The sequence below is a fragment of the Chaetodon auriga genome, chromosome 7 (genome assembly GCF_051107435.1).
Source record: "Chaetodon auriga isolate fChaAug3 chromosome 7, fChaAug3.hap1, whole genome shotgun sequence".
Taxonomy (NCBI): Eukaryota; Metazoa; Chordata; class Actinopteri; order Chaetodontiformes; family Chaetodontidae; genus Chaetodon; species Chaetodon auriga.
In genome coordinates, this window is record NC_135080.1 from 25,638,735 (window position 1) to 25,665,499 (window position 26,765).

The 26,765-nt window shown below is 40.5% G+C and overlaps 1 protein-coding gene across 2 annotated transcripts in view; it reads right to left on the minus strand.

Moving 5' to 3' along the window:
* Positions 1-26,765, minus strand: part of bcas3 (BCAS3 microtubule associated cell migration factor) — a 332,868-nt gene that overhangs the window by 12,141 nt on the left and 293,962 nt on the right. For both annotated transcript variants that reach the window (XM_076734875.1, XM_076734874.1), the window contains one exon: positions 22,952-23,128. In XM_076734875.1, coding sequence (XP_076590990.1) covers positions 22,952-23,128 — 177 coding nt within the window. The remainder of the gene's footprint in view (positions 1-22,951; positions 23,129-26,765) is intronic.

Genomic DNA, 26,765 nt, shown 5'->3' on the forward strand with positions numbered 1-26,765 from the left:
ATCTTTTTCCAAACTAATCAGAGAAGCAAAGAGATACTTAAAGCACCTTTAAAAAACACACACACACACTCACAACAGCATCCAGCCCACATACTGACAAGTCCACTGAGAATGCATGACAGCCTCATGCTTGAACTCCACAGGGTAAACCAAAGCCAGCAGTTAGTGCCATAAATCATGATAGTCAACAGGTTGCGTGATTAAGGAACAAATGAAGAAGAAAGTAAATGATTCATGGGGCTAATTCAGGCCCTTGAGTGGGGACTTTCTCTTCGTCTTCTCTGATCATATATTCTAAGCTACACCATCTCCATATACATACACAGCTGACCACAACTTTCCCAGCGGCTGCTCATTAGAGTGTGTTATAAGGGGTGCCAACAACAGGCTGGGACACTCCTGACACTCTATGTGGGCCGCTTTGAATTAGGCCTCTAATGAAAACCTAGTGGTGACCCAGGATTTGACTGGCTACTTATTCAGAGCAGACTGACAGCCGCCTCACCACTGGACACAGTATGGAACTACTTTTATGGGCCGACTGCTGCTCTTAGACATGGGCCAAAAGAGAGCAACAACACGCCCAGACTGGTCTATGAAATGAGTAACACAAACAGCAAATATGGAAAAGAATGCATTGAGTTTGTTCAGTTTGTACACATAACTTACTGCAAATAATCAAATACAGATTAGACCATTTGAGGACCTTTTGAATGCAAAGTCATACCCAGTTAAAGGAAAGCTATGATTTCCTGCAATTTGGACTTTAAATCTGTAGCTCAGGTCATAAGTTCAATCTATTATATACATGAACACTGCAGTCTCTGAAGCAATTGCTTAGAACTCGAAACATGGTCCAACGTGGGCAAGAACCACAAGCTGTCAGATGATCAGATGAGTTTTTAAAAAACCTCCAGGTTGACCAAACGTATTTAGAAGAGAAAATGATATACAGATACATCAGAGTATAGATCAGAGGCTTCGTAATTATGCTTTCTGATAGTTAAAACACCTCTCTGAAACAACTGTCACATGACCCATGATGGCAACAGCTCAACAAATAAAGAAAGGGCTTAACCTGGAAATCATATTGTTGTGTGAATGGTGTGATGTGTCTTCATGTGAACACACAACTCCACAGCAAAGACAGATAGTGTAGGGTTTTTCAAATAGTTAATTAATATTGTAGTGATAGAAATGAATAATAAAAATTGACAGGCAGAATACAAAGTTATACTGGACCCATCTGGTGTGTGTAGAGGTGTGTGTGACTATTTTGTAGCAGTCTGGTCACTTCATGACATCTAATGTAGGTAAACACATTGGATGGTCATGCGTAATGGCACTGCACTCTGACATGGCGCTTCTCAACTTGGATGATCCAGATTTATCAACAGATGTGTCCTGCTGCTTCTGATGCTGCAGGGCTTTAACAAACTGAAGTAGAAACTTTTTATACAGGATAAAGCAGCTATGGACAACAGATACTGTAAGAATTATTCATATCACTTTAGAAATTTAAATTTATAAATGCAGAATGCTTTATCACCATTTCTGCTTTAACCACACATTATTTTTTCATGTTTATTTCTGTACAATGAGGGATTGTGAGAGACAATATCAGCGTGCTCACTTTCGGTTTTACCACTAAATAATATGGTAACAAATCTGCCTAAATATGCTGATGTACGATTGTCTCATCACCATTGAATCTCTCTTCTTCTTCTTTTTTTTTTTTTGCAATGTTGTCACAAGATTGCAGCAATTACTGTGATGAGTAGACAAGAATGTAATTCATGGTTACTGAATAACTGTTATTATTGGATTCCTCTTGATTAAATAAAAGATGATGGATATTTTTTCTGCAGCCTTCATGCAAAAGTATTCATTTTAAAGATCTACAGTATTCCATTTTGAGGCCCATTCTGGTTCAGATGCAGCTCCTGCACTGATGCTATCATGGAGGGCAATACATTTGAGACTGAAGGGCCACAAGTGCAGGGTGTACAGCATGCACAGACTAGTGGAAAATCAAATGAAAACCTTGAATAAATGAATGGAGAAACATAACAAATACAGATGCTCCCTGACATGTCACAGGGCTAATTGAATAGCGATTTGACATACCAAGCATGAAAATGATGTGAATCATATGCTATGACTTTTACAGCTATAGGAGGTTCTGGAGCAATGTGCTCATCATTACCATCACCAAAGCACCAAATGTGGGAATATCTTTTGGAAAAATGGTGTTCATTCCTCCAGTAGGCCCCAGACTTGGAGAGCTTGTCCTAAGTGATACTGAAACACCTTACTAAGATACTTTAGGTTGTACTTCCTTGAATTTGGCCCCAATCTGCATCTTGTTTCAAGCAGCAGCTAATTCTGTTATTACTGTTGATGCAGGGTGAGGTTTGTGGAAATTCAGTCTCTTTTTTTTACATGTATAAAAAAATTTCTTGAGGCTCCCATAAGCATTTTAAAAAGACATCAACAGTAAGCACATTCAAATAGTTCTACGTGTGTAAGCACTTCATGAGCAAACTGCCGATGGTGGAGAACAGATCCCACTATGTACAACATTGACATATCTTAACCTGAACACACACGCACGCAAACACATGCACACACTCACATACATATGGTTTGATATCCTTTGACAGGCATGTTGGGAGACCCTTGTCAATGGGTTTAGACAGGAGGGCTGGTCTCAGCTGAAAGAGGTTGCTGGTGTTGGTGTCCTCTGAGGAAACTGATGGACAGCACAGTGTCAGGAGACTGTCGCTCATCATCACATCACATATCTGACCAGCCCCACAACCATGCCAAGGTAAGGGCCAAACAAGGCTGCTGCTGAATACTGTGTGGCAAAGCTGTTTCAAATGACTGTTGGAAAAGTATGTTATTTTTATGATCTAACAATGCTATTTGGTTAGGTTCAGAAAAAAATAATGGTTTGGATTATGGCTTCTAGGTTTAGGTTACGGCAACTTGGTGCTAGAACAACTGATGCTGTCATTTTTGTTGAGAGAACAGTCTCAGAATACCATAAAATTTTACAATCAATCCAAGACAAGGCTGATCATGTGACAACTTCAACAGGCATCCTCTCAGTTGGGTCTGGCTGCATGGTCAAAACAAATTTGACAGAGTCAATAAAAATATGAATTGCTTTCAAACTGTGTTTAAATTGTATTTCATCCTTGAAACAATGCCTGCCTGTGGCAATGCATGCAAACGATCACAGCCCCTTGTGTTTTCAATGCAGTGCTGGAGTGGATAAATCTTGTTGGAGGCAACATCTTGATGCAGCAGATGCCACTGTCATATTTGCCAGTGTCAATGAGCATGTGCAAGTCTCTAGAAAAGTAATATGTTTTCTCCATTTTTTCTGCAGTTTGGCACAGTCCAGCTACGGTACCTGGACTAGCTCTTCTGTTTCACCAGTTGACTAGTTCTCAAATGCTTCTGTGTTGGTACATGTTGAACTTAAGTGCAGAAAGCTTTTAGTGAGGATTTTGATGTTCCTTCCTCATCATTAAGACTTCTGACCTTGCTGTGCAGATCAGGCCAGAAATCTGACACTGGCTGGGTGTCATTTCTATGTCTGATAGTATTCATTCTGTAATACAACAAAAACGGTGTAAACAGTTGAGTCTGGATCAGTTGCATCAGAGTTAGATCGCTGAATTTTGGTCAGTTGTGGTTGTTTTCAAATGTGTGATATAAATAAACTCGATTTCACTTGAATCTGTTAAAAGGGATCTGATTTTTGTAGTCTCTATAGTAATACACAGACATCACACACACATTTACACACAAACAAACACATACACACACGGGTATGTGCAATGCTTTTCTTGGAGCAGTGTGAGACCAGATCAGCGGCAAATGAAAGCAAACTCATGTAGGACTACAGAGCTGGTAAGAACAAGAACAAGGCTCCATTAGGCACAACACCAATGTACTATGGGTACTTGTGTACAGGTTGACCCAGAGAGACACACAAATACATACTGTACACACACAGACACACACAGTCAGCAAAGCAGTCAGCAAAGGGTCAAAAGGGAAAAAGTTCAGCTGGTTCATATAAAGGAGAGGAGTCCTTTGAAAAGCTGGATACAAAGAGTTGCCTCCATTACATATGGATTGCCTTTGTATACAGCAGAAACGCTGTTGTTGAAAGGGACAAGTCTATCATACTTGGGTTTGAATAAACAGTTAGTTCGTTGTTGGGCAAAAAAACAGCTTTTAACCTGGGGTTTGACCTTTAAGAAGCATGATTTCCTTTATCTGCCTTAATGGGAAGCAAATGCATTTTCTTTGAACAGGTTAGAGATGGGTCAAGAGAGCAGAGGGTGGAAGGCTTGCATTCAAAAACAGCAGACAAATGTGAACAATCTGCAAGGATGCACACACACAAAGTCTGACATGAACAGTCACCAAGTGCAAATAAAAAATCATTGCTGAGGTTAATGCCATCAAGATAGTAGGCAATAGGATATAGGTTTGCAGTGATATAAACAAAAGAGCAGGTGAAGCAGCGTGCAAAACTGGTGAGGGTCACATTCCTAACATCCAGGACACCTTGAAAACCTCAAGATCTAATTTTTGGGAGGTCTCCAAAATGACATTTTGTATATACTGTAAAGTTTCTTTGCGTCAAGTAATGTTAGGAGCAATACAAAAGAAAACTAGACTGAGCAGGCAGCTAATGCACAGGATATCTTATAGGTGTGTACATATAATACTGGTGCTGCTATAGTCGTGCAAGCTGTGAAACATGGTTAATTAACATACTTTAAAATGCTGTTATGCAACATATTTGAAAAGCCTCACTTAAATCTTTCAAATCCAATAAACCAGTCCACAATAAATAAAATTCCGAGATAAAAATGCTTACAAAAAGATGCATCTGCACTCTAAATGAGAGTGAGAGAGAGTTGTCAGATAATTTCAGAAAAGCTCTTCACATTTTTAAACTTGTTCAAAAAATGTTTTCAGTAACTATTTTTTCATGTATTTTGCAGCATATAGGATGTTTAATTGTGTGGTGTTGTCGTATAGCTCCTTAGATGCCTGTATACTGTTAAGAGAAACATAAATGAAAGTATAGTGATAAATCATCATCCTCTCAGTCATGTTGCTTGACCAATTGCTTTTGAACATCGAATGGCACACGACAAAAAGATATATCTTTGTAAGCGGGATTTTTGTGAGAGACAATACTGATAATTTGGTGACCATGGTTTGCATTTGCAATCATGTGCATGTTTATTTTCTGACACTGATTCATTCCATACAGTAATAATATCCACAGACACTGGCTGTTGAACAAATAAACTTGTACAATTAAAGTAGAATTGCATCAAATTATATTAAAGGATGTCTTTAATTATACTTAGCTTTAATTCAGTTTCTAAGGCATAATTCTTTACTGTAGAAATCAGAAAAATACAGTCTCTCATGTTAACACTGGACCTTGAAATCATTGTATATTGTAGATGCATGTTATTTATACCAGTGAAATGATGCCTTGTAATGTTACAACACAGGGGTACTATAACTCTAATACCTAGCTCCAATATGAACCATATTCATCAGTTAATGACCCAATGAAGGCTGTTATCCACTTCATCAACCAATCGAAAGGTTTTTCTGGGTTTTATAAACTTCAAATCTCCTAATAGCAAAAAACAGTATACAAGACAAGGCAAAGCCAATGTCAATTCAGAGCTGTTGTGAAATTTTTACCATGAGAAGAACTGAATAATGTTGGATACCAGTGGGGTCTCATGAGGATCTGATTGTTTTACATGTTGGGGAGTTGAGCTTGGACTGCATTTTGATTGTCTTTATATATATGATAATATATAGCAGTCTGTTTTTTCATAGCGCAGAAGGCAGACACTGCACTCAATCTAGGCTGCAGGCATCCTGGTGTTTGAGTGGTTAAGATGCAAACCATGCAAACGTGGTGTTCCCAGTTTGATTCTGGCTGGCAATCATTGTCGCATGTCATGATGCCTGTCGGGGTGTCATGCTTATTAGTTCATTCTGTAAAAATATAATGCAGCTGTGCAGGCAGACAAAAATATATCTTACATCAAACTGGTATTTTACTGTCACCTTCAGACCATGTTCTTCAGTGTCACTCAACAATAACCTATGAAGTGAGTGAGCTAATCTAGCAACATTGCTTAAGCCCAGGGTAAGCTGGGTACTTGTAGAATCAACAGATGTTGTGCTTTTACTGGATATGACTGCTGAGTACATACAATGAGCCTACAACCTTCATCCAAGAAATAGCAAGGGCATGAGCATGAGTGACTGCGAGCATAAAGAGCAGCATCTGTCTTCTTTATAGTACAACTCTCCCTCCACTGACGGTAAGGAATTTATTGTTTTCTCTGAAATCTTGCCACTTCAGTAACAACAATCAGGGACCATACTGGTGTTTTGCATGATCCACCCAAATTTAAACAACATACAATGACATATGATTTGAAAAGTGGTATAATCACAAGCAGCTGTGGGATACTTTGGCATTGTTAATCTCATGGTGTGGTGCATTCATGTGGCCTCTGACCTCCAACTGCTTAACAGTAGCATTTCAGTGACAGAAGATACCAAATTCACATGAACCATTTCAAAAGATTCATGATGGTTTAATTTCTAGATGTGAGAGCTTAACTCATAAATGAAATGCTGTCCACCAGCGGACACTCAAATTTTAAGTGTCAGAATTTTACTTTTCTAAAGACTTTTCTCTCAAATGCTTCTGTCATTTCAAAACTTGTCTACTGACTTGTCTCCTGCTTCGTTCATGAATAATATGTCTGACATAACAGAATGTGATAATTTTCTAATCCTTTTTGACATATACTCAATTGAAAGCAGTACAAAAACAATATATTTAATGTTTGACTTCATCAACTTTGTTGATTTTTGTAAATCTATACTTATTCTGGATTTGATGCAGCAGCATGTTTCAGACAAGTTGGGACAGGAGCAACAAAAGACTGAAAAGTACGCTCCAAAAACACCTGTTTTTCAGCTAAACAGGTTCATTGGTAACAGGTGATAGCATCATATTGGGTATGAAAGGGGCATCCTGGAAAGGCTCAGTCGTTCACAAGACAGGATGGAGAGAGGTTCACCACTTTGTGAACACATGATTGTATAAAGGTATAATATACATATATATACTCTATAGTATAAAGTATAAAGGATATTACTACAGGGAGTTGGGAACACTATTTGTCCTAGTGTTTGGTAAAATATAGTCTATTTGCAAATGACTGCATTCTCTTTTTATTTATGCTTTACACAGTGTCCCAACATTTATATTATCACATGTACTGTCTGTGTACATCTACTGTATACGTACTGTGTATACAGCACATGGACACAGACATCTTGGTTGGACATTCTGTTGACAGGAAGTTCCAGTGTTGTGGAAAGCTGGCCTAGCTCAGCTCAGCCCAGCTCAGCTGCCTCTCCATTATGTATCCTATCACTTATTCATGCCACCATATTTTATTGATTCACACACACCCACATGCAGGGTCATGTTAGGAGAGATTGTGTGTGTGTAATATTTGTGTATACATGAGAGTCAGTGTGACAGGGTGTGAGCAGAATGTGTGTATACATGTGTGTTAAGTGTATGCACTCACAAAAACACATTATCTCTTAAAAGTGTGACTGCGTGTGTGAATACAAACACTCTGCCTACACTGTATGTGTTATCTGAGTTTTCTACCATCTGATAAAATTGGATGTGCCAGTATGTGCAATCTGTCTAATATGAAGGATCTGATACAGTTTGCTAGATTAGATCATTACTGTAAAATTGATTAATAGAACCACTTCCCAAAAATCAGTGTTTCCTTTGAGACTGTGTTGTCACTCTGATTCCACACTAGGGATCACGCTGACATCATTTCAGTTAATCAATGACGTTCTTTACTGTAGCAAAATGCTCAAGTATCATGATACAATAAAATTGAAAGTATCCTTCCAAAATAAATTCCAAGTTGCTACAGTGATGATTTTGGCTCTGCGATGTTTTAACCTGAGATGAATAATATGTATACAACACGGTAGAATCACTGTAATTGTCCCATTATAGTCTAAATACTGTTTCACACATTTTCTTATGGGTTACATAAAAAAAATCTGGCAAACTGGGCAAATTAATAACAATGCACATGAAGCTTCAGTTTATGTTCTATTTAGTCCTTGATATCCTAGGTTCTGTACAAGCTACATTGGCCACACACTGACATGTTCCACACATGCAGTAGTTGGGATTGTAGGCCTGGACAGTACTCCCAGGCATCAGCAGATGACAGAAATGATGTCACTCAGACTCATAGACCCTCACAGCCACAGAAAGTATCATTTAGGTTTAATTCGCTTACTCTTATTTGCTTTGCATTGTGTATAGAGATGGCAGAACTATGTGAGGTGATTTAATGTCTGTGAATTCATAAAAGTTCATTTAAATACAGCTTTAAGACCCATTTAAGGAAAATGATTTTGAATGCTTGAAAGAGTTCCTATAATAAATTAATGTTTATACAGGTTTCCCTTACAGTGAAGAATCCAACAGGGGTCAGGCCATTTGAAACAAATGAGGATGTACAGTGGACAAGGCAAAAGTGCTTATACCAGTTCTGGACAGACAGACTGAAAGGACGAGTGAAAACCTGGCCATCACAGCCTCTTCTCTCCTGCTGCATACCACTGTTTCCCTGATCTTGCTACAAGAATTCTGTGTCTTCTGCATGTCTTTGCCGTCTCAAAGCCATGAATTGTACAAATGAAGATGACGTCGCAGTTTTGGACAGTCTCCGCTTCAAAGATACAATGTGTAAGAATTGGCGTCCCATCGAGAGGCAGCTCTAAACAAATAGGGACAGCATATTACCAGAGGAACTGCTAAGTGAGCTTGCCATACTCTTTGCTGTAGCTATCTTTAGCGACAGCAAAGACTGCTAGTTAGCTCAGTTAGCTGTGAAGCTGGTAGCCCTGTTAGCTGACTGGAGTCTGCAGGCAATGGGCTCAGCAGCCTCTCAGGAAATACTGTCAGATCAGGAAAGAAGGAGGCTAGTCTGACAACAGACAAAATGGTACTAAGGTGATTTCCAGCCGCTCCGACCAGGACTCTGACTCCAGGGATGATGAAGACATCGCGGGGCTGGATAGGAGAGGCATGAAGCAGGAGAGCAACAAGAAGAAGGTCATGACCAGCGTGGAAAAGCAGCATCTAGAGCTGGAATATTTTAACTCGAAGGACCAAACCAGAGGTGGTAATCGTTGTAACAGTGGATAGACAAGATGGCTTGAGTGAGTTTTATTTTGTCTAGTTTGATGGAAGTGTGTTTCATGATGAATTAACTTGGCAATTAAGCCCATTTTAGTTTGGTTAAAGTAAGATACTTCAATTCAGAAGGCGTACGGTTGTATTCTTGTTTAATAATGAAAATAGGTGCAACAATATTTCCTTTGTCGACATTTTGTGAGTTTATTTTATTTATTTATTAAATTAAAAAAGCTCAGAGGGCGCGTGAAATGTAACAAACTCACATTCATCTCCCAGCTGAAACTACACTGAGCCATACTATCGGACTGTCACCGTTTGGGGAACAACAACCATAAATCTCTGTCACAAGAGCAAACACTGGTTTCAGCCACAAGTGAAGGTGTTCAAGACAATAACTGGCTTATGTTCAACAACAGCTCTTGGGTCAAAACACAATCTCTGGCTTCTTATTCACATTTAAATCCAGTGGATAGCATCACACTTAATTGGCATTTGAGAGGAAATAGGATGATTGACTAGAACCTTTGAGCAATAAGCTAAGAATTACAATGTCATCAAAGAAGGCAATAATGTGGTTCTGGTGCCATTGTTACTATACAACTTGCAATGTCAAGATCGTTGTGTGTTTTGTAACTTTATACCACACAGTCCAAACTCCAAACCGCTCAAATATCACGCGATGGAAGTCACCAGTATCAGCTGAAGTGACAGTTTGGAGAAAATGGCCTGGATGCAGTTTGAGTGACGGGTCACAGATCATGGCAAGTTCATTGCTCCAGTCAGCGGAGTGACAGAAGCAGCAGCGACAACAAGTGTTTTGCTGCGTGCTGCCGCTGCCGACAGTGGTGGAGCAGATTGGGTGAAGTGGATCGCCCTCAGCCACGAGTCCATTTCTGATGCTCCGCACAAAGTGTGTTTCCAGCCCTCTTGTTGTTTGACCGAGCCAAAACAGACGTGGGACTGGGGCTTTAAAAAGTGCTTCCCACCACTCTCACAATCTCTCTCTCTTTCTCTTTCTCGCCCTAATTCTCTCCCTCGCTCTGCCCTCGCTCGCCCTCCTTTTCTGTGAACCCTTACAGCCTTGTGTATGTGTGTGTGTCTCCCTTGAGCGAGCTGTTAAGTGCAGTCTCCAAAAAACTCTACAAAAGCCCATTTGCAGTCAGCGAGAGTCCCCCCCCCCCCATTCACACACACACACACACACACACACACACACACACACACACAACATACACACGGTCACATATACACACAAGTACATTCACAGACCGAGATCATCACACATGTAGACACACACTGTCTTACACTTGCACTCACGCACACTTTTCACACTTCCCTCTGGGCAAACGAGGCAGAGTGGCAGAGGCGAGGCTGGGATAAATGATACAATGATATCCAGGCCTGACTTGTCAGTGGAGTTGAGAGAGAGGATGAGGAGGAGGATGAAGAGGAGGAGGGGCGAGCGATGGCAGCTCTGAATACAGGAATTATTCTTCATCGTCTCACACTGTCGCCGCACATTATGCTCAAACTCTCGCCTGGCAAAGTGGAGAGAGAGAGAGAGAGAGAGAGAGAGAGAGAGCGAGAGAGAGAGAGAGAGAGGGAGAAAGAGAGAGAGGGAGAGGGAGGTGGGGAGGAGAGTTGGGGGTTGGGGGGCAGATATAATGACCACACTCTGCTTTCACACTCACCGTCTCTTCTCTCAGCACCATACTCTCCGGCCCCAGCCAGCCTCACATTCTCTTTTCTGTTCTTTCACTCGGCCCCTGACGTCTTTTTTCCCCCCTCTCTTCCTCCCTGCGTTTGTTCTTTCTGTCTGTCACGGCAGCGCTGAGTAGCTTTCAGGGAGAGTGCACTCATTTGCTCTCTCTCTCGCTTTCTTCACTCTCTTTGGTTAAAGCGAGGGGACAACATGGCCCTCTGGGCATGTCACAAAATGATTAACAAATAGTTTTGAGTTAGTCAAGTATCCAAATGGTGTGCGTGTGTGTAGTCCGCGTGAGTACTTCAGTCTGTACATTAGGCCGGCTATTGAGATCATAGTCACAATTATGCTATGTACAATATACATACAGTTGTACATGCATGGAAGCTGCGAGAAAGCCGGTAGCCATAGACTGGCCATATTTATGGCAATTGAAACATTAGACAGTGAATGACATCAATGGATGGTTGGAGTCACATTTTGAGAAAGCATGTCTGATTCATTATATATCCAGCCAGCTCTCTGGACAGACTGAAAGGACTTGGAGTTCATGACAAATCAGACTGGCATGTTGAAAACCTAAACTATTACGTTCAGTTCGCTTGAGGAAACCAAAAGCAGACGCACTCAGCTCTCAGATGTCTTTTCCTTGTCTTCCACTGGCCAGCATTTCTCATTGATGTCCTGTAAATTCATGTCTACCAGTTGCCGCTTGACCACAGCAGGTCAGTGACCTTATGATGGAGTTGTAGCCAAGTTCATATCAACTCAAAGGTGACAGATTAAAGGAGAAACCTGTATAAATGGGATAAATGAGAAACATCCAATCAAATCAAATGTTTGTGAGTCACATGCTATGGCTTTCACAGTCATCGGATCTCAACCCAACTGAATGCCTATGGGAGATTTTCAATCAGTGCTCTCCACCATCATCAAAACACCACATGAGGGAATATCTTTTGGAAGAATGCTGTTCATCCCTCCAGGGTGTTTTCACACGAGAGAGTCGATGATGAAGCTGTTCTGGAGGGTGGTGGACAGCCTACTGAGACACTTTATGTTTCCTATCCTATTTGTCAGCCACCTGTATTTCATTGGAGCTTCAGGAGTTGACACATGTATCAACTCTGACTCTTGTGAGATGTTGATACTGACTGTTTCTGCAAGAAGTTCGTGGTTATTCGGTTGCCTACAATATCTGCTCTTGGCAACTAAGGCATGATTAGTGTTTTTATAGTTATTATTCGACAACTCAAAGCACTTTGTTAAAGTTCCAGAAACATGGTGCTTTTTTGGCTGAATTTAGAAAAAGTAAACATTAACTTGTGTGCTGTGACGTGTTTTGCCAGCCTAAACCTAACAGGATGCAGGATCTGAAAGTCTCCAGTGCTTTTTTTTTGCCCTACCATTGAGTACAACCTATTCTAAAGAACTGCTGTGCAGTACAGGAACGTCACACAAATACTGACAGTGAACATACTCTGGGCAGCAAGTACTTTTCCTCCAAAATGTATGTTACAAAGCACATTAGTAGTATAGAAACGTATGTTGAAGTGTGTAGGGTGGGAATGTGGGGACATCAAAACACATCTCATTCATTTTAGTGAATCTTCTACTATGAAAGACGACACAAAGCAGCATCCAAAAACTGAAACCTTGTGCTAAATTACCTGAGCTTTTGATGAAGTACAAGCAAATATTACATCCACAAACTGAGATATCGCATCAGTTCTTGAAGCAACAACTTCTTAACATACAATACTACTGTATGCCCTATTTGACATTCAAGACACATTATAGACACTGAACAACAACAGGTTGCCCAAATGAAGTTTGACCAAATGTAGTATATATCCACAGTTACACTTGCCTTATCATGTTAACTGTCAGTGGTTTGCAAGATTACAGTCTGTTATGAATTGCAGCATAAGAGTCTGCTGGCCAGCCATAAACTTTATAAGGTTTGTATGCATGTTGCTTTTGTTGGTATGTGTGGTTATGTGTGTAAGTGTAGAACTGAGGCCAGCAGACGTCTGCACTTATTGATTGGAAAAGAAGGACCTCCAAGTCTGTACACCACCCCCATCCCTCCGTCCGTCCCTGTGTGTTGTTGCTCTTATGATGGGTATCAGTGTACTAAAACAAGGCTGAATAGCAAAGAAACCAGTCAGTCAGCAGGATAATAGCCTGGCTTTGTGTGAATGGGGTACGCGGCCAATTCAAATACAGGATGTATTGTACAACTATTAAATCACACAGCTGTCTGAACAGGCGTGCAGTCTAGTTTCCATGTTTCCTTAATAGACCAATTAATGAGGTTTCTACAGAATGATTTATGTAATTGCAAAACTTAAAGAGGGTATTCAATTTTATATAAGAGCAAAAAAATGTTTTTTGTTTTTTTTTCCTTGCAGCTTGTTTGTACGGCTTCAGGCTTCAGGAGAGCTCATAGACACAATTCAGCTACTTTATTGTAAAGTGACAAGAAAAGTATATTGACACAAGCATGCTTCAAGCTATTGTAAGATTGTCTGAATTTTATATAAGAGCAAAAAACTGTTTTTTGTTTTTTTTTCCTTGCAGCTTGTTTGTACGGCTTCAGGCTTCAGGAGAGCTCATAGACACAATTCAGCTACTTTATTGTAAAGTGACAAGAAAAGTATATTGACACAAGCATGCTTCAAGCTATTGTAAGATTGTCTGAATGATCATGTTATCCATGATTATACTAAATCTGCTCAGCTGTTAAATAATTTAATTTGACAAAAGAACAGTTTCTATAGGTTGAAGTTTATCCATCCTTCTTTGAACAATACTAATGGCTTTACATCTTTCAGCAGTGTGTATAACAAATGAATTGACTTTGATCTATGGACTATGTCTTACTGAGATACATACAGTCTTTGCTGCAGGTCATATTAAAGATGAATTCCATCCTGACAGTGATAGATATCATCAATCTGGGATGTTGAGTGCATTACAGGAATTACTTTGCGATGATGTCCAACTTGATCTGCCACCACATCTTTTCCTTCTGTTAGCTTTCTATGAATGTGTTGGATAATTCCTACAGGACAAATGTACAGGTGTTCCTTTTAACAGTGACAAGAAAATACCTACATACACACACACACACACACACACACACACACACACACACACACACACACACGTATATAGGACTTTGTCCACATGGGGGTATTGCTATTAGCTCATCAAAGCCAAAGTTTTCAAATCAGTCGCACAGATGGAATATATGGAGAGAAACTCCCCAGGTTGATTGAAGACAAGCCCCAAATCTGGACATGCAACAGAAAAATAATGAGTAGATGAACCAATTACTGCCCACAGGGACTAATAACTAAAGCAATTATGGTGCTTTAGAAATGAGTAACAGTAATGAGTAATGTATTGCATATTTCCAGTCAGGAGCCCAACACCAGTCAGATGCATACGGTAGATTACAGGCTCTTAGCAGTTGCCAGTGGCATTAAAACAATAAGGCATTATATTTGATAGGTTATGGCAATATACAGTGCACATTCATCAAATGGAAAAAGAACACTTGGTTCAAATGGAAAAATAGCATGCTATTAAAGCACAATGCTGCCTAGTGTAATATTGATTAGTAAATGGGGTGAGAGAGATAAGCAACATTGTGCCGTCTCTCTAAAATTTACATTTTACACCAAGTGCTAAAACTAACATGCTCACATATGTTTACAAGTACCCATACATGTGTATGCACACAGTTCTGTGGAGAGGAAACTCTCAATCTACACCAAGAAATTACACCAACAGATACTTTCTCTTGCTGACTTTATCCTTTGTATACTTTGCACACACACGCACAGCAGCATATGGCCTAAGAGCTAATGTTTTCTCTGAAGTGATAACATCAGAAGCGACGTGGAACCCTCCCAAAGACTACATACAGTATGCCACCAAGCCAGAAGCCTAAAGTCAAGTCTCCAACAGCAAATTACAATTATTAAGTCAGGATGCCTGTTTGGACCACTGCGTGCTAGCTCATAAATAATAGCATTTTAAAAGGTAGTGCAGGCCAGTCATATGGTTACACACTCACACTCACACACACACACACACACACACACACACATATATAGTATATATTCGGGCACATGTAGATATTAGGTAGTTGATAGAAACACATATCCATCCACACATGCGTACACACTAAAGCAAATAATTGCAAACACTTGTACATACACACACACACACACACACACACACACACACACACACACACACACAAGCATAGATCCTGCACATGTATCCTGCTAACACATGTATGTGAAGGGTATAGCTAATAAATTACAGGCCCACACATGCACTGACACACTTGCATATACTGTACATTTAGTGCATATACGCACACACACAAGTGTACATTCGCACATACAGCTCAAATATCAACAAATGCAATGGCTACGCTCACACACACACACACACACATAGACAAGTGTACAATATGTGTGTGTATGTGCTTCAGACACGAAGGCATTCATATCCATCCTCTCAGACATATACATACTGTACAAAAAAGAAGAAACAAGAAAAGAAGAAATTGGCGGAATTAATAAAACCACTACATGCATGTACACTCTTGTACACACATGCACGCACGCACGCACGCACGCACACACACACACACACACACACACACACACACACACACACACACACACAGAGGGCAATGATCTCAACCTTTTGGTGCTGGTACTCCATGAAATATTTGTCTTGAGTTGATCATTGAGAGAGCCAGCTGAGATCTGTGCTGTTTCAGTCTTCTTCTTCGTCTTCGTCTCCTACTTCTTCTTCTTCTTATTACTACTATTATTATTATAATAACTCCAAGTTTCTTTGAGCTGGGATCCAACAAACAGAGCTAGTTATGACCCAGCGACTGTGGGTGGTCCCCAGCACCCTTAACTCATCAATCAACCAAACTATACCCAACACACCCACTGCTGAGTACAGCAGCATGAAAAACAAACAGAACACTGTTTGCACCATGAGTACAGGATATTTGACCTAAACCATTATCCAGTTTTGCTCTATGAATTGTGATGATACAGTGAGTCACAGATTTTCTGCTTAGACCAGGACAATCCTGGTGAAGCTCTCAAACATGGGATCTAAATTATTAAGACATTTTAAATGCTTCCTGACATCTGATTTATAGTAAAAGTCAAAATAAACAAGTCTCACAAACATACTTTTTTTAAATAATAAATAGGTGGAATCAGAAAAAGGACAACAGAAAATGACATTTTAAGAACCATTACTGCAAGTTCTGTTTGGTCCAAGTTTATGGGATGCACAATGTGCTTCTAACTCTATTTGGTCAGTCCATAGAGTATAAATGCAACAGAGAAGCCATTCAGAAGCTGTACTTCTGCTTTGTACTCTGTCTGGATAGAAACAATTAAAACAATTCTATGAAAACATGAGATTTGATTTTCTGACCTACAGGCAAAAGTTGAAAGTTTTGTTCACCAACCAGACACATCCAGGAAAAAAATAAAATTTGCCCATATCTCCAATGTTTTGAAATTGATTTGTGGAGCTTGAAGCATTAAATATGGGATCATAAAAACATAAAAACGGTGTTCCATTTGCAAAAGTATGGACAGATGGAGTAGCTAAGTTGGTAACATGGACCAATTACCTCATGGAGAGAGGACTTGTGGGCTTGACGGGGTGATGCGAAACACACAGACTCCATTTTGTTCAAGGTCCACACAGAAAGCTTTGAACAGCAAAGTTAGATTATTATCATTTATTGTTTTTTTGCAGAATCAAATAGTTTCTTTAAATGTTCCACGGCCCAGTTCTGGTTTGCAGTGCCTGGTTTGGAAATCACAATATTAAAACACCTGTGAATACATTGGATATATTAATTTGCCAAAACACTTAGCACGTATTGGCAGCAAAATTCAGAAATTGGCTGCTTGTACATGAAAGGTGACTCTGATATAGTTATATTCTGTCCGTTCATCCAACCAGATAGAACTGCCACAGAACACATTTTTGTAACGTTTGTTGTATGGAAATGTGAATGCTGGATTTCAATATCAGCGAATGACAGTTTCTAGCCAAAGTCACTGGCATTGAGCTGCAAACACTTAAATCAGTCAACACTGTTCAAGGCTGAACTGCAATTAATCAAAGCATAACCATCTCAATCTCATCATAAAGATATCTTATGCTTTTGTCAGTACATTGGCTGTAATTTCTGTAAGATGCCCAGAAAATATTCATACCACCAACCATCAGCCCATATTCATGAAGTGTTAGTGCAGAAAGTAGACAGCCCTGTAAATCAAAAGTACAGAAGTGAGAATGCTAAGAATATAAATCAGAGACAAATCGCCCTGTGGCTGATTAACATGACACCAAAGTGATTCAGCTTGTTATGGATGGTTTATATTTCCTGCTGTAAACACATGGTGTCTAGTATCTCCTTCCTCTGATGCACAGCACTTAGCACCGATCAGCAATAAGCACTCAACACCAATGGTTGAGACAAAATAAAAATACCCCACCACTTAAAAAAAGATCTGTATACTGTGAAATGACATGATGCGAGTAAACATAAAAAGCATCATTGTTTCTCTGGTGGAGCTGCCCTCAGCTGAGATACACCAGGTCATGTTGAGCAGTAGTCCACTCTCCATATGGCTTCAATGGAATTTATGTTGGGCAGGCACCAATAAGCCAAATCTAGTTAGCAACATTATATCATTGGAGCCAAATCTAATTTCAGTCCCAGTGTGTTTTAGTCGTCAGTGACTCTCCCTCTCTCTCTGTCCTCTTCTTCCTCATCATCTGTTCTCTCTCTCCCTCTGTCCATCCGTCCATCTCTCTATGTGAGTGTCACCTGCCCTCCGAGCTGGCGACGCTGGGTCTCGGCCTTAGCGTGAGAGCCCCATTACCCTGACTGGAGGCTTTGTTTTCCCTGTGAATCTGCGAGAGAGTGTGTCTGTGTGTGTCTGTGAGTGTGTGTGTGCGTGCGTGCAGGAGGAGAATGTCAGAGAGATGGTGATTTGTTACATCAGAAAGCATTCCAGCCCTGAGAGTGTGAGAGTGGATATATAGAGAGAGCAAAATGTCTTGTTTGTTGTTGTGTGTCCATCCAAATCTATTTTTGTGAATTATCATACAGCAAACTGTTTTTGTAAATGAAAAAACTGTGATAAATAGAAGTGGAATTGCATAAATAATGACAGACTCATCTGAAAGGGATTGTATATCGAAGTTTGAAAAGTTTGCAGGGAATTCACTCAACAGTTGGAAACACACAGTATGACAGAGAAATAGATGAGGGGTTAGTATGTGTGTATAGGTGAGGTAAGAGGCAGAGGGAGAGTGTGTGTGTGTGTGTGTGTGTGTGTGTGTGAGAGAGAGAGAGAGAGTGTGTGCGTGTTTGCAATCAGGTTCAAGGTCTATGTTAGCAGCTCCACTGTGCTGTGTGTGTCTAAGCACTGGGGCCACAGCTCCTAGCAAATGTAGACACTGAGCAAGATACCATCTGCCTCTGCCCATCTAAGTCTCACGCCAAGACACACACACACACATGCACACACCAACACACACACGCATGCATGCGTGCACACATACACACGAGAGAGTCTTTAAACACACCATATACAGCTCAATTCACAACGGAAACACTTTAGTGCACATATATTAACATGGAAATCCAAGCAACTGTAAATAATTAATTGAATGCCACAACTCTGGCAAAAAAATGAGCTTCTCACTTTAACCCAGTGGGGAGTGTATCATGTGTGGATCATATGTGGACAGGATGACATGTCGACTGTTGCCTTGTTCCAATAGAAAGCCACAGGAAATCAGATCTTCGGAGTCAGGGCCAAGAGTACGTTTTTGACATTATTCGTTAAGTCCTGTGAGGAATACCACACTGAATAAAAAAAATGAATGAAATGCCGGGTGCTCCACACCACTGTGTGCTTCATTTATTTATCTATAGTTTGAGGTCTAGGGTGTGAAAGTGGATGGGTCTCTTGCGCATACAAGATTACAATTCAATACAGATTAGATAAGAATATGTCGTTTTATTCTGGTGCATTGAGATTTTATCTTGAATTGCTGGTGACTGTCTTTTATGTTTATGTTTTTTATGTTCCCTGACAGACTACACACATGTCTTCTGTCTGCTGTAAATACTGACACTTCATGACTGTGTGACTGTGTGACTCTGCTTTCTAATCCAGTCCTGTCACGAGGTGGAGTCACAAAACCTGCAAACTTTACAATTTGCTGCCCCTATGGAAAATCTATGTATAATTTACTTATACATTTCTTTCTTACTATAGATTCTTAATTCTTTCAAAATACACTATGGCTACTATTCATGTTAGTATATATATTTAGTACCTTTTTAATTCCGTTTTCTTCCCCCTGTTTCAGCTTGGTTTTCTTTTACTTGGTCACATGATTTAATCTATTGGAAATAGTTGTTTGTCCACTGGTTGTGTTCCCTCCTGCAGAATGCAGCAGTGCAAGGTTGTTGAGTCTGAGTTGATTTCTTTAATGAATAAACACAATGTCTTTGACAAATTTCAGTTAGGTTTCATGCATGTCACAGCGCCAAAACTGCCCTCATCAAAGTCACAAACAATCATTTACTTACAGCTGATTATGGATATTGTTCGATTTTAATTCTTCTTGATCTAAGCTCAGTATTTGATACAGCTGATAATTTTATTCCATTGAATAGCCGTGAGAAGTGGGTTGACATCAAGGATACTGCTCTAGACTGGTTCAAATCTTATTATTAAACAGAACTTTTCCAGTAGCGGTCGCTGATGCCTCCTCTTCTTGGCCCTCTGGCCTGTGGTGTTCCCCAAGACACCATCCTTGGTCCACTGTTATTCTGTCACTAACTATTTTGGATTTCTTCCATTTAAAGATTTTGGTTTTCAACTCCACTATTGCTATCAAGGTTAGTTTTTTTTCCACAGTCTTTCTAAGAAGATTTAGACCACCATGGGACACCGAAACCTGTGATTGTTCATGTATATTTATGTGAACTCTGATGAAAATGTTTTCTTAGAAATACTAAATGTCAAGGGTCAGTCTGGCCACAGGGATTTCTGCCTCCAACCCAATACAATGCAGGTGAATGGAATTTACTTGTGGTGCTGACAGCACTGAAAAATGAGATTTAAAATACAACAGCAACATCTCTGTCCTGGATTAGTGTCCCTGTTGTTGTCATAATCCAGAGAACACACTGTCAAAAGGCTTCACAGGAAACATTTCTTTAGCAGAAAATTGTTCAATGAAAATAGTTGACAGAGAAATGGGAGATCTTTGAATCTTGGAAAATAAAATCAAAATTACATAATCTGCATGGCTGGATAACAGTAAAAGTATTGTATTGTTTTGGAATTAGGGTGACCCAATTGTAGTCCTGTAGAACCAGTATTTATACTGATTAGTTCTTTAATAAACAGGCAATCAAACAAACTGTATCCATCCATCAAACTGAAACCAAAATGACAACACTGACTCAACCAAGTTCTTTTGTCATAAAACCCCAACTCCCAACCATCCATGGCACTCTCCTCCTAACAGCAGACCCAGGAACATTTCCTATATGTTACAGTGCAGAAGTGCTGTGCTATTAGATTAGCCTACAGAAACTGAAGCCTCTCTGTCTGTAAGATTGGATGGAGGAACCAACAAGTCCATCACATTCTCTGTGGATGATGTCTTCAGCATAGCTCAGGGCACAGGAAAAAGTGTGTATGTGTGTCTGTGTGTGTGTGTATCACGGGTGTATTTTGATGTAATGTGATCAGTAATGAATTTTGTGTTGCATTAAAGGGGTGGAAGGGGGTGGTGGGAGTCAAGATGTGATGCGATGGGGGGACAAGAACAAGAGGCGACTGACTACGAGTGTCCGGGAGTCTCCAACATCTAATCTAATGAAGAAACACACAGGGAGGGGGGTGGGGGGTTAGCAAAAAGAGTGATGAGGAGAGAGAGAGAAAGAGAGAGAGAAGCCACAAATGAGGTTAAGTCTTAACAGAGAGAAAGAGAGAGGGGGACTGGACTGAATATGGCTGGGGATGGTTGGGGGGGGTGATAGTCAATGCTAAATCCATTAGGGCCTTGTGACCCCCCACTTCCCTACCCCAACACCCTCCCCACCACACCCCACCCCTGTGGCTGCCTCTATGGAGCTATACTCACCCCAACAACACACACATACACACACACACACACACACACACACACACACACACACACACACACATTTAAATCAAAGGAACTCCTGTTCACTTAAGAGGGGGGAAAGAGAAAGAAAGAGCACTGCCGCTTCCTAAACGAGTTAACCATTTGGACTGTCAGGGCCAACGGCATGTCTGCTGCACACACACACACACACACACACACACACACACACACACACACACACACACACACGTGGTGTTTTCATCACTTGTGGGGACATTACATAGACTTACATTCACTTCCTGGAGACTTACCCTAACACTAACCATAACCACTATTTGCCTATTCCTAACCCTATACCTAACCTAAAATGTAATGATTTAAATTGTCCCGGCAATGTGAGTAATACATGGTCACACACGCGTGCACACGCACGCACGCACACACACACACACACACACACACACACACACACACACACACAGAGGCAGGAAGCCTCAAAGTAAAGCAAGGTATATGCGCAGATATGCCAAATCTCTCATACAGGCACAGGCACACACACACACACACACACACACACACACACGAATGCATAAACTTATATCCCTGTCCTAGTGAGGACACTCATTGACATAATGCATTCCCTAGCCCCTAACCCTAACCTAAACTTCAAATCTAACCTAAAACTTAAAACCAAGTCTTAATCCTCATACAGCTCTTTGAAGTTGTGTGGCCCACTTTCCAAAAATGTTCACACTGTGTACTTAAAAAGCTGTTCTGGTCCTCACAATGTAGCTAGTACAGGTAGACACACACACACACACACACACACATGCACACACACACACGCACACGCACACGCACACGCCCACATGCACACGCACACACACACACACACACACACGCACACGCCCACACACAACCAGAACATCTTACAAGTGGTGGGCTAATCCATCACTGGACCTTGACCTGGCATCACTGTATGCTGGGTAATGCAGTGGAAAGGAAGTCAGGCTACCTAACAAGACGCTTCGCTGCACTGGAAACATTTATAATAAGATTTTTATCAAATTAGGACTAAAACAGTGACCCAGATCACCAGTGATGAGCATTGTTTATGTGTGAAAGCATCAGGACACGCACACACACACACAAGATGTATGTAAGATCACCAATTTTAGGTGCATAAAACTTATGAGAATATCTTGCTTTGAAGTTGCACAGAGTTGTATTAAGACACATCTTCAAGACATTTCCTTAAATATAAAAGGCTTTTCATTCTTCATTTCTAAGGATCAAAAAATTCTTCCAAGTCTGATTTCTGTTGCGTAAACATTCTTAGCAACAAAAATATGCCTAACAGTTGAGGCGGTCTCAGAGGGGACTTCTCTTGACAAGAGATGGGAATGTTTTCTTCATGGACGTACAAACTGTACCAAGAACAGTGTGTGAAGACAGGTAAATTACTGTGGATCCATTCTCTGATTTTCACCAGTTGTTTTTTCTTTTTAATCTTTTTGAAATGCTTCCCTCAGTGGCTTTAAGTACAACCCTTAGGCAAAAAATAAACTGAAACTAGAAGAGTAGAAGGTTTAGTGGACACGTGTTCATGTGTTTGCATGCATATCTGTGTTTATTTGTGGAGCAGTGTATTTGTGTGTTGTTCATTCTCCACTGACCTGTAGCAGATCCTACTATGTCCCTGGAGGGGGACTCAGACATGGCGTCGGCCAGCCTCTCCCGCAGGCCTTCATCGGTGGCGTCAGATGAGCCAACGTTGTGCCTCGGTACGCCAAAGCTTTCCGGCCAGCTACCACAAACTTCCAGCAGGGTCACACCTCGCCCATCAAACGGACCTGCATACAAAAAAAAACCAAAACAAAACAAAACACAGGGTTCTTTTGATTTCCAAATGGACAGAGGGATGCAGCAATATTTGTTGTTGTGGCAACTGTTCAATAACAAGCTGATTCACAGGATCGGGCCAATCCAGGACTCAAATATATGAAATCTGATCATGTATTAATCAATTAATTAATCATGTATGTACTTTACGTATGTACACTATGTATATATGTATGATAAGTTTAATATTTCATTAGAACCACTCAGAAATGAAGTGACTTCTCAGTGACTGTGCAGTGGTACGTCACTGATGAGGAGGTTGGTATGATTATAGGAACTTTGAGTGATGTCGGCAGGGAAATTGAGAAACTGCATGAGGAAAACATGACAGCAAAAACATTTAAAAACTCCAAAACTCCAGATAGAGCAGCAAAAATGTAAATTTGCAAAGACGCTAAAGATTTAAACCTGAAGTATTTCCCTGTGTACGTGTCGTATCTGTGATCGTACCCGTCACAGAGCAGCTGACCCATGACAGAATACTGATCTGCTGATACTGAATTTTCACAGCAGCATGGCATACATGTTCCATCTCATGTTTGCTTAATAAGTGGATTTCACTGCCTCTTCTTTTTCACTATCAAATATATCAGCCAAACATTTGGACCACATCACAATATAAACAGAGTTACTACACACCAGTTCTACTGGAGTCCAGCTGATCAACTGGTTTAAGGCCACAAACACACACATAACAAACAACTTGTAAGCACAGCACAATCTTCATGCCTGTCAAACCAAATCCACACAGACCTACACTGTACCTTAATCTTTTCTCCCTTCTGTCTGCTGTAATTTCTGCAATCAGAGAGATCTTGCACTTTGGAGCCAGAGAGTCTGCAACCTGTTTCTCTGAGCATGTCTGTGAGTGTGTGTGTGTGTGTGTGTGTGTGTGTGTGTGTATGTGTGTTTGTGTGACAAGCCAGTCAGGCAAGCAGGCCTGCAGACACTAAAACAACTGGTTTATTCTATTAGTGTGTTCATTTGACTTGGTCACTGTGCCTGCCAGCACTCAGAGGTGATAAAGGCTTCAGCCTTTATGGAGATGATTTAGCCGTGATGTTAGTAAAATGCTTCTGTGACTCAGCTGAAAAACATTTATATGAACACAACCTCATGGCCTCAATTTCTGCTTATCATCGTCATCGGTTCAATTGTGCATATCAGCATCTCTCTACTTGAAAACACCTCGGATATATGTGATAGACCGTAGCACAGCGGAAATGACTGAGTTAAACAAGCAAACAATCGTCATAGTATCATTCTGACTAAAGCTGTTCAGTGGTGGGAAATCCTGCACGTGTGGTGAATCAAATCTTACAGGAATGGTCGAGCATTTAGGGAAAAACACAGTGACGTGTAGCTGAAACATTAGGTTAGCCAGGTTGCCAATGCTCTGGACCTATTCTCACTGAGTGCACTCTGGAAGTTTGGAATGCCTTAAAATTAAATAATTAGTTTTTTGAACTTCCTTAAGACCAGTGAAGACCCTTGTGAACCAGCTAAATCACTTCCTGTGCTGCGTTTGCACTTGATTACAGTGACTTTGGATCAAGTCTCTGCAAATATGTTTCCTAAATAATAGATATAATCTTTCTTCTTCTTCTTTCACACTGATTGGGGAAATAAGTCATTTTTTTGTACAAAGAGTTTGTCACAAAGTTTAATTGATCTAAGATTGTATAGTGACTTAAAAAAAAGAGGTCTACCAGGTGTGATCAGGTGGAATCTGAAATGATTCCTATGACTGACAACTTACTCACTTACTAACAGTACTTTAACAAGTTATCAAGTGCTTGGCCTTCAAACCTAAATGATAAATACTAACAGCATTTTTGAATCACTAAACTTGTTAAACAAAACTTGAAAGGACACATTATGTGTTTCTGCTTCTCATAAACGCCTTTTGTCCCTTTAGTTCTCAAGCTCAGACAAGTGGACACACACAGGAATGTTACTCTCGTGGTCTTGTGGGTAACATGAAAATCCCAGTGAGAAGGCAGACAGGATGACATCAAAGGAGAAAGTGAAGCCAGACAAAAGAGATCCTCTTTTCCTGGAAAGACCAGCATCCATGTGCACTGCCTGTGTCCGTTTGTGTTGTGGAAGCACATAAAACATGGATGGACATAGACTGGTACATACTGTACATTGACTGGTAAATATGAAGCTATACAAGATGAACATGTATTCAAGTATTAAGTTTCTGGCTCGAGTCAAGCATCAAAGATAAACTGAGTCATATATTTATTTATTTAACAATGTTGCAATTTCTTACATTAAATTTAAGGTGGTATGGGAAATGATTGAAATTCATATAATGTTCTTGCAATGGATGCCATGAGGGCCTAAGCAGAATGTGCTTCAATCCTATCATCCTACAACTTGACCCACACACTAAAACTTGTGTGGATTGCTTTGAAAAGGTTGATTTGATGAAATTTTAAAATATGTAGGCATGTAAAACCTCTGCCAAATGGTCAGCTGGAGGTTTTAGCGGGTTGTATTTTATAAGCAATGAGCCACACTTCACTCAGTAACACTAAGCTGTCTTGTCCAGATGGGCCTTTACAGCGACACAATTCAATTCAGCCTTCACAAAGGCACACATGCACACGAACATCCCAGTTATCCAGCATTAAATCAACCACTGTGCAGGACATAATAACATCATATAACCTCTGAGGCAAAACACAGTGTTGTTTGACACACACATACACACACACACACAGACAGACACACATCTAACAGTCTCTGTCCTGCTGGCACTAAAGGGGAATCCTTTGAAAATAAATCCAGCACACACAGTTTGCTTCTGAAGTGCAGCAAAGTTATCAGGAAGCTAAGCCACTGTGTTTGAGAGAGTGAGTGTGTGTGTTTGTATGCATTTGGAGGTCGGTCAGTGTTATCACAGCAGGGAGCATGGAGGCCCGTGCAGCCTCTCGCCCCAGTATTAGCACCTGTCACTGGACTGCAGAGGAACTGAGATTGGCCAGGCCTCAGGACACACGTACACACGTACACACACATCCACACACATCCACACACCCACTCACCTACCACACACACACACATGAACAGTAGTCTGCTCCCTGATAGCCAGTGAGCCAGGCAGATCAAAGGTTTTGACAGTGGTGGCTTTTCTGGATGATAAGAGCTTGGCAGAAGGTTAGGAGGAGCTTTAGCTTTATCAGACGAGGCTTTGACCAACATGGGTATTTGAAGGTCGATATTGATAACTTTTGACTGAAACTACAAATGTTTTAGAGCGTTGTTGATTCAACATAGTGCTGTTGAATGGTACTGCATTATACTGAAAGGTGTTTCTGTTATTTTGTCCACCCCAGTGAGGGTAGGCTAAACAACAGAAACATCTCTCATCTTTCCTTGTTGAGCTGAGGGGGAGGGACAGTAACACAATGAATCAATATTTGTACTAAAAAGTCGCACTTGCACTAACTACTGAAGCCTCACATGAGCCTGAACTTCATGTATTTTTGCACCGAACGAGGACTGTGGATATGCTCCTTCATCTCTGACACTGAACGCACATTAACAAGAAATATCTTACAGCCAGTATGTTGAGGA